This window comes from Leptodactylus fuscus, chromosome 6 (genome assembly GCF_031893055.1).
Source record: "Leptodactylus fuscus isolate aLepFus1 chromosome 6, aLepFus1.hap2, whole genome shotgun sequence".
Classification (NCBI taxonomy): domain Eukaryota; kingdom Metazoa; phylum Chordata; class Amphibia; order Anura; family Leptodactylidae; genus Leptodactylus; species Leptodactylus fuscus.
The window spans coordinates 179,811,224-179,820,561 of NC_134270.1; the positions used below are offsets into that span (position 1 = coordinate 179,811,224).

Sequence of the window (9,338 nt, forward strand, 5' to 3'; positions counted from 1 at the left end):
ACCTCCCTTGTCATTGTTTGTCTTATCTGTGTTTTGTGTGTCACGTATATAGGAAGGGCCCGTCTCCAAGTTGTCGCCTATTACCTAGGATAGGATCGGCAAGCAGGAGGGGACAGTGGGGGGCTGCAGCTTAGGGCTCACTGTCTCTTGTGCCCCTTCCTCCAGGGTTCATCAGCACTTGGGAACTGCTGTCCTAGCAATCCCTAACATTAGTGTTATATAACACAGTGTCAGGATCTACAGGATACGCTTCTTTGTATATGTTGCAAAACAGGAAGTTTCTGGGTTTTATTTAGTCTAAGACGCCTGTAAAGAGTGTGACAGCAGAAACAGCGCAAGTGCACCGATCCATCCCTGCATATAACAAACCAGACCATACATGGCAGACCCACTGTGGTGTAGTGCAGGGTTATAGGATGGACTTGATGGACTGATGTCTTCATCCAACCTCATCTACTATGTAACTATATCTGATTACAATATTAAGTGTAATACAATCTTACAACAGTTATATAGGTAGTGATGTATCCCAGTAGTCCTAGTAGAAGCTTTAGTACTGGGCTAGGGAACCCATTTTTGTTCAGTGTGCCAATTTCAATTGAAAGATCAAAGATGAGGTCCTCGGAGTGTCGGGCAATGATTGTAAGGCTGACGACCCCTATACTAAAGTCATATAGTACAGTCCATAACACAGAAGTGCTGCCCCAGAGGCTTCTGGACATCTGTGTGTACTGCTATTCAGGGGCCTAACTAGAAAAGACTGGACCCCATAGCAAACTTTTGACTTGGGGTCCACCCCCATGACATAAAGTCACCTTTCCTGGCCCCCACACAGTATAATGCCCCACTAAGACATACTATAATATATTCATATTATTAGTTATAGTAGTTATTATTAGTGGTAATATTGATATTATTATACATTGAAAAAGACAAAAAATAAAGGTGACATTACTGAGACCTAACCCTGCGGGGTTTTTCTACATCGGACGCCATTATGGAAGGTTTTGTGAGAATTTTAAATCAATCAGTTCTGGAAAAGGTTCATAATTGAAGAACATGACGGTGACACAGACTGTATGAGATTTCTCGCTATTCTACAAGGTTTACTGCCTCCTCAAGGTGGTGATAGAAAAACAACTGGCTTCTTCAAAAAGAAACAAGATGTATTATTAAAGCAAATGCTACGAGACCCTTGGGGCTAAATGATAAAAGTGACATGAGTGTCTTCCTTTAGTATATAAGGATGCAGGGATTAATATAGAGTCTTACCATTGGGATACTTTGATATGTTCCCTCTTGGTGTCTCAAGACTGAAAGGGCTTCCACTAAATGGTTAGAACGTATTTCTAGGAGTATTATAAGGATAAGTATTGGTTCTTGCTTCTTCCCATGCAAAAGGCTCGGCTACTCGTTGTGACTTTGTATCTGCTGATCCAAGTTCCTGGTCCTTTTATCTATATAAGTTATATAAAGTAAGATGGCGCCGGAGTGGTTCATGTATTTACCATCTTTTATTTTTGGGTTACATAATAACTCATTTGATCTTGTGTTACGCGGTGTATCGCTCTCCGAGGTTGCTGAGACAGACAGGTATTTGTAGCGATGCCTTTAGTTTTTCTTTAGGTTCGCTTATTCTAGACTGTTCTCTTTTAGGTCCGCTATTTGCGGTTACAGTTCTCCTTCAGGTCCGATAGTTTCAGTGTTTCTCATGATGAGGGCTTCAGTTTCCTTTGGAGTCCGCATCTAGAGACTGGATGCACCGTATTAGGCACATGAGTATTTTGATCACATCCTCCTTGTTATACATGTTTTCCTACTCCAAGCTGTATAGGCTTGAAAACCAACTACCAATTATGTAAATCAGGTGATTTGCATCTCCGTAATGAGGAGGGGTGTGGTCTAATGACATCAACACCCTATATAAGGTGTGCTTAATTATTAGGCAACTTCCTTTCCTTTGGCAAAATGGGTCAGAAGAGAGATGTGACGGAGTCTGAAAAGTCACAAATGGTGGGATGTCTTGCAGAGGGAGGCAGCAGTCTTGAAATTGCAAAACTTTTGAAGCGTGATCACAATCAAGCGTTTCATGGCAAATAGTCAACAGGGTCGCAAGAAACATATTGATAAAAAAGGCACAAAATAATTGCCCATGAATTGAGGAAAATCAAGCGTGAAGCTGCCAAGATGCCATTTGCCACCAGTTTTACCATATTTCAGAGCTGCAACGTTACTGGAGTATCAAAAAGCACAAGGTGTGCGATACTCAGGGACACGACCAAGGTAAGGAAGGCTGAAAAACCAGAAACATAAGATAAAACGTCAAGACTGGACCAAGAAATATCTTAATACTGATTTTTTAAGGTTTTATGGACTAATGAAATGAGAGCGGCTCTTGATGGGACCGAGGCTGGATCAGTAAAGGGCAGAGAGCTCCAGCAAGGCGGAGGTGGGGTACTGGTATCATCAAAGATGAACTTGTGGGACCTTTTCGGGTTGAGGATGGAGTGAAGCTCAACTCCCAGACCTACTGCCAGTTTCTGGAAGACGCCTTCTCGAAGCAGAGGTACAGGAAGAAGTCAGTATCGTTCAAGAAAAACATGATTTTCATGCAGGACAATGCTCCGTCACATGTGTCCGAATACTCCACAGCGTGGCTGGCCAGTAAAGGTCTAAAAGAAGAAATTATAATGGCATGGTCCCCTTGTTCACCTGATCTGAACCCCATGGAGAACCTGTGGTCCCTCATAAAATGTGAAATCTACAGGGAGATAAAGCAGTGTCTGGGCGGCTGTGATGGCTGCTGCACACAACGGAAACAGATCAAGCAACTGACACAATCTATGGATGGAAGGCTTGTGTCATCATAAAGGTGGCTATATAGGTCACTGAGTTTTTGTCAGAAATGTTTTTTTTCTATGTGGTAATCAGGGGCAACACTGTTTAGGCTGGCTGGGTATGTAAGGTCACGTGGCAGATTATATGCAGCCCTCGTGTTTCTGGTGTTCCACAACCCTAGATTCTTCTGGAATACCCGTGTGCAATGTGCAGGCCATTGACTTCTGCACACAAGGTTGGAGTAATCCAGGTAACAGTTCTTTACTGAAGGATTGTGCATAACACAACTGTAATCCAGACATAGATGTGCAGAGGAAAAATCGCTTTAGATGTAAGTACAGTCCGTGGTACCAAAAATGGAAGGTACATGCAATAGTCTGTACACACTCTCCTATAGTAACTTCTGCTTGGAGCAGGCAATATACTTGTTTGCTAGGGGTGATGACTTAAGAAATACACAGTCCAAGTAACAAGGTTTCTGCCTATGAAGAACCTTCACGCCTTGGCTCAGCGTGTAAATGTACAGTAGTTACATATATGTGGATGTAGACTGTATGGAGTCCGGGCTGGAGGAACCATTACAGGCCTGGAACATTCAAAGGGGCCCTGGACATAGGATTATCCCCTCTGACTCTGAGATACCAGGAAGATGCTCTTCTGGTGAGGACTGGATGACAGGAGAGAAGCTTGGCCAAGTCTTACAAGGAATCACAAGGGATTTCTGTACACAGCAGTAATCCAGCACAGGTTGTCCTAAGGATCAGGGGTCAGCAGCAGGGCCGGCTCCAGGTTTTTATGGGCCCTTGGGCGACAGAGCCTCAGTGGGCCCCCTTGTGGAGGAGGCGGGGGAGTCGAGACACTGTGCGTCGCAGATGAAGCAAGTGACATCACGCAGGAGTGTGGTGTCACCAACGCCATACCTCCCAATTTTTAAAGAGCAGAAAGAGGAGCAAAATGTGCTCTGCACGCCGCGGCAATTTTGGCTCCACCCACTTTTATGTTGACTCCGCCCAGTCTTATTCATTTATCATGTGCTCCCACACAGTATAAACCTCCTCGGGACAGGCAAGTGCTGGGGCGGGCAAGTGCCGGGGGGCCCCCTGTAGGCTCTGTGGGCCCCAGCACTTGCCTGACTATGCCGTGCACTGACGCCGGCCCTGGTCAGCAGATTTGGCTAGGCCTGACCCCTGGATACAACCTCTTCATAAACACCTCAGCCGGGGCTACTGGAGGAGACTTGGCAGCTGAACAATGTAATGGAGGAGCAGAGGAGACGTCTGAGGGGGAGACACGATGAGGTGATGCTGCTCTGTCTTAGCACAGGCCCCCACTCACTACTGAAGGAACCGCATCCTCTCCTCAGGACGGAGGGGTGAAAATCTAGCAGATTCTAGAACCTTCAGAGGCATCAGCAGATGCCATTGGCTGAAAGGATCATGTGACAGACTTTTGGCACGTACCATTACAAGCAAGGAATAAACCAATACTTATGCAGACAGATCAATGTGTCATTTTGGTCAGTAGGTGGCAGCAACACAATAAACCTAATGTGAGGTAATGTGGTGTAATGTAATGAGAATAGGAAGCCATTACACTCTATTATATAAGGTGACAGCGCTGACTAATATCCCTCTGCAGAGCATTGGCCAGTGGCACACAAAGACCCAACGTACACAGAAATAATGGCCATATGGGACATTACAGCTATATTTTGTGTTGTTCTATTGGTTTACCTGGTGACCATAAACCAGTGAGATGGGGAGAGATTTGGTTTTTATTAATTTTTGATTTTCGTTCTTCGTTTTTTGACTCCCCTCCTTCTAAACCCCATAACTTTTTTTATTTCTCCGCTCTCAGAGCCATATGAGGTCTTAATCTTTGCGGGACAAATTTTTCTTCATGATGCCGCCATTAATTATTCTGTATAATGTCCTGGGAAGCTGGAAAAAAATTCAGAATGGGGGGGATTTGAAGAAAAAATGCATTTCTGCGACTTTCTTACGGGCTTCGGTTTTACGGCGTTCACTGTTCAGCCAAAATGACATGTCCCCTGTATTCTGTGTTTCGGTACAGTTCTGGGGATACCAAATTTATATGGTTTTATTTACATTTTGACCCCTTAAAAAAAATCCAAAATTGTGTTAAAAATTTTTTTTCTACAAGTCGCCATATTCTGACAGCCGTAACTTTTTTATACGTCCGTGTACGGGGATGCATAGGGCGTCTGTTTTTGCGGGGCCGGGTGTACTTTGTAGTTCTACCATTTTTGGGAAATGTTCTTGCTTTGATCGCTTTTTATTAAAATTTTTATCGGAATCAAAACAGTGAAAAAACGGCGGTTTGACACTTTTGACTATTTTTCCCATTACAGCGTTTACCAAACAGGAAAAATATTTTTATAGATTTGTAGAGCGGGCGATTTCGGACACGGGGATACCTAACATGTATGTGTTTCACAGGATTTAACTACTTTTATATGTGTTCTAGGGAAAGGGGGGTGATTTGAATTTTTAATACTTTTAATATTTTTTTTTTTGCATTTATTAGACCCCCTAGGGGTGTTGAACCCCAGGGGGTCTGATCACTAATGCAATCCATTACAATGCTAATGCATTACAATGCATTGCAAAAAATCATCATTTCTTTTGCAGACTGCATAGACCAGCCTGCAAAAGAAAGAGGCTGCAGACCGGCCGGTCATGGCAACATGTTGGCCCTGGAGCTTGCTCCAGGTGCCGGCGATCACCGGCAAAATGGTGGCACCCATGCGCCGCCGGGAAACTGGCACCTCCGGCGCCTTTGACCGCGGCACCAGAGGAGTTAATGCCTCTGATCGGTTCGGGGACCAATCGGAGACATTTCAGCCGGTTGTCTACTGCGTAAAGCCAAGGCAGATGTGTCCCCTCTTACCCTGAGGCTCCTGGTCTATGGTCACACCAGAGAAGGGAGAAGACTCCACTTCAGATATAGGGAAGCCACTTCTGCAATGTCAGTGACACAACAAACCTCAAAAATTGGTAGTTCACGCAAAACCAAAAAGTTTGGGAAGTTCATAATGAATCCTGGTTATAAACTGGTCTGGACCGAAAACAGAACTGACAGATGAACCACAAGTATTGATGGAACGAGTGTTGTGAGGTTCACCAATCTCTGGTGATCACCCTGGGATCCCCCCATGTCCCTGATATCCAGGTTCCCTATGTAATAGCCATGAAATACATTAATCTGTTCTCCCTTGGTTAACCCTTTGGATGCTGCAGTCTTGACCACTTGACCATGACTTATAAGTGGTTTATGAGGTGAGGGGGCTGAGGGCTCTTTTCATAATGCCATCGGCCCCTTGCATTGCACCCGAGCCCAATAGGAAGGCTATTGGACTACTGAAAGGTATGATGGCGCTCAGTATGATGTCCCTTATAAAGCACCGTGTCTGGTTTTATAGCAAGGTTCTTGGTGACAGATTCCCTTTAAGGGCTAGTTCACACGTGGGCAAAGGGGTGGATTTTGACAGTGGATTTCGCTTCAAAATCCGCCCCTTTACAATGGCGGTCTATGTAGACCGCTGGGCTTTTTTTTCCCGCTAGCGGCGGCCCCTCACACTCAGGCACAGAGCAGGTCCTCTCCCTGCCTGTGAACGCTGCTCGCTCCGAGCGGCCACGCTCCCTTTCAGATCGACCCCGCCCCCTTTCAACTCGGCCCCACCCCTTTCTTGTGACCCCACCCCCTCAGCTCCACCCATCATCCAGGGGGGGGCGTGGCTTTCTGATGCCGCTTCAGGCGGCAGAAAGACCCAGTTCACCCCTGCATCCTATAGCTCCTGGGGAAGCATCTTATCTTATCTTATAGTGGTTAGCTTATATAGAGGAATAATGGCTGTATGCTAATTTAGGCATAACAAACTGCATCCTATAGAAATATGAATTAGCATTGGTCAGAGTACAAAATGGGCATTCACAAATGATAAATACGTGCATAAGCAATACATGAGTTAACACATGGTTAAAACTAATATCTCTCTTTACACAGATATTTTTTCCCCTCACCATTGTGAGCGGATACAGCGTACAGCAGACTATATCTCTGCACCCCGGGACTATAAGCGGGAGAGAGAAGGATGCGATGCAGGTCACACCGGTCATGTCTCATTTTTAGCTTTGACTATAGAAATCCATTATATTATATATTTCTACGTGAAGAAAAGGAGGACATTAAAAAATGTCAAAAACACAATAAAAATCTAGATACTGTAAAATCATTGAATTATTTATTACTGTCTACGATATATATATTTTTTTTTTGTATCCCATATCTGGAGGTTTTTCCTACTTATACAGATGACTGTAAGACCCTATTAAGAACTTGCACTGCATCTTCAGCAATGTCTTCGAGAAATTCATTGAGCATCTGGGAAGTGGTGGAATATGAAAGGGCCTCTGCTGCTATACTGCCCAATATTGGGATCCAGTTGAGAGCTAACTCTGCTACCCTGAGCGCCCCCGCGGCCCCTCTACCCAGTAAAGAGATGACAAACTCCTTATTTATCTCTCGTAAAACTAAAGGAGACTTGATCACAGATTTCAGCTCACTGACGTCTATACCAGTCTTGTTGGCCAACTGTTGTAGGGATTGTTCATCCAAACCAAAAGCTTTCTGGTAATCTATCATGGCATCTATTAGGATTCCTACATCACAAGCTATACACAGTCCTGGAATGGGGACTGCCGCGACTCCACAAGATGTAAGAGCTCGCTTCCAGATATCCTTCTTCAAAGCCTCACGCTTCTTCTCAAGAATTGGCCTGGAAAGGTTAGGTAGAGAGAGCAGGAATGCATGTCTTTTATGTTTCGGAAGCTCCTTTTTTAGAGTGTCAAGCATTTTGTTGAAGTCGTACTTCTCCAGCTCCATACATGAGAGGAGAAACACTTTGGGATCGGAGATTCCCTCTTTTTCTAGACTCTGAATGCAGTTCTGTCGGATTTCATTAAGTATGTTCTCTTCATTGTACGTCTTCTTCCTTCGTTTCTTGGAGGCATGCAGGTCAGAGTCAACCTTGGACCTTACAAAGTAGAATTTCTTGCCCATAGCTTGAATCGCCTTCGCTAGCTCAATGTCATTCTGCTTGAAACGACCTGATGACATAATGATGAAGAAGTCATATTGACTGAATTTAACAGATTGAAGATAACGGTCTGCTTTAAAATTTGGAGTTCCTATTCCTGGAAGATCCCAAATAGTCACATTGGGATACTTTGGATGGGGGTATCGCATTGGCTCCTCCGTTGTCTCCACCACCCCAGTTGCGGCAGATCCTTCTTCTTCATCACCCATGCTACGGATGGCATTAACAAAGGAGGACTTCCCTGTTCCTGACTCTCCCGTGATGGCAATGTTTAATGGGATATTCTCCATTTCCTTAAGGGACTTTTTGATTGCTTCAGCTGCTTTATTGAGGTTACTTGACTTGACTTCTCCCTCTTCTTCTAAATTAAGGGCAAAATCTTCTTTCATTTCCTCGTTGGACTCAGTGGGTCTTTTAGTTGATGTCATTTTTTGTACTTTTTCTTTGGTGAACGCTTTGCTTGTAGAAAGATAAGAACTGGTGAGAACAAAGATCAGGTAGACTGCGATAGAAAAAAATTGTCTAATAAGTTTCTAGTAAAGTGGATCGGGTGTTTCAATGATGTTTTGTAAATAAATCTGTTTTTTCTCCTGCCTGGTAAACTGCTTGGTTCAGTGACAGATATGTCTTCAGTGTGAAGACGGGTAGAGAGATCAGATTATATTGCCATTTACATAAAGATCAACAAGGGTCCTAGCGGCTGACCTCCACCCATCAGACACTGCGAGCATTTCCTATATATGTGGAGAGCGGCGCTCTGGTCGTCTCTTGCCAAGCTGACATGGTAAGAAATCAGAACGAGAATAGCAAGCGAAGGAGCTGGGACTGCGGCTGAGCAAAAGTATTTAATAATATGCAACAGCCATGTCCTAAAATTACAGTTGCAAGACAAGGGGATAGGAAAGGAATTGCTCAGGAGAGTATAGAGGCTTTCTGAATGGTCCCTTTTCAGAATGGACAAAAGTCAATAGTAGGGTACCATAAGACTTTGTACTGGGAGCAGTGGAGACCATAAGGATCTGTACTGGGAACACTGAAGACCCGAAGGATATGTACTGGGAACAGTGGAGACCACAAGGATCTGTACTGGTAGCAGTGGAGACCACAAGAATCTGTGCTGGGAACACTGAAGACCCCAAGGATATGTACTAGGAAGAGTAGACACCACAATGATCTGTACTGGGAACACTGGAGACCCCAAGGATATGTACTGGGAGCAGTGGAGACCACAAGGATCTGTACTGGTAGCAGTGGAGACCACAAGGATCTGTGCTGGGAACACTGAAGACCCCAAGGATATGTACTAGGAAGAGTAGACACCACAATGATCTGTACTGGGAACACTGGAGACCCCAAGGATATGTACTAGGAAGAGTAGACA

The 9,338-nt window shown here is 44.4% G+C and overlaps 1 protein-coding gene across 1 annotated transcript; it reads right to left on the reverse strand.

Moving 5' to 3' along the window:
- Nucleotides 1-7,164: 7,164 nt before the first annotated feature.
- On the reverse strand, nt 7,165-8,385 carry LOC142210207 (interferon-inducible GTPase 5-like). Its single transcript, XM_075279231.1, has one exon. The coding sequence runs from the start codon at nt 8,383-8,385 to the stop codon at nt 7,165-7,167; it is 1,221 nt and encodes a 406-aa protein (XP_075135332.1).
- Between the last annotated feature and the right edge of the window lie 953 nt (nt 8,386-9,338).

Excerpts from the sequence above, each read along its gene's own strand:
- LOC142210207 (XM_075279231.1), bottom strand. The coding sequence starts at position 8,385 with ATGACATCAACTAAAAGACCCACTGAGTCCAACGAGGAAATGAAAGAA.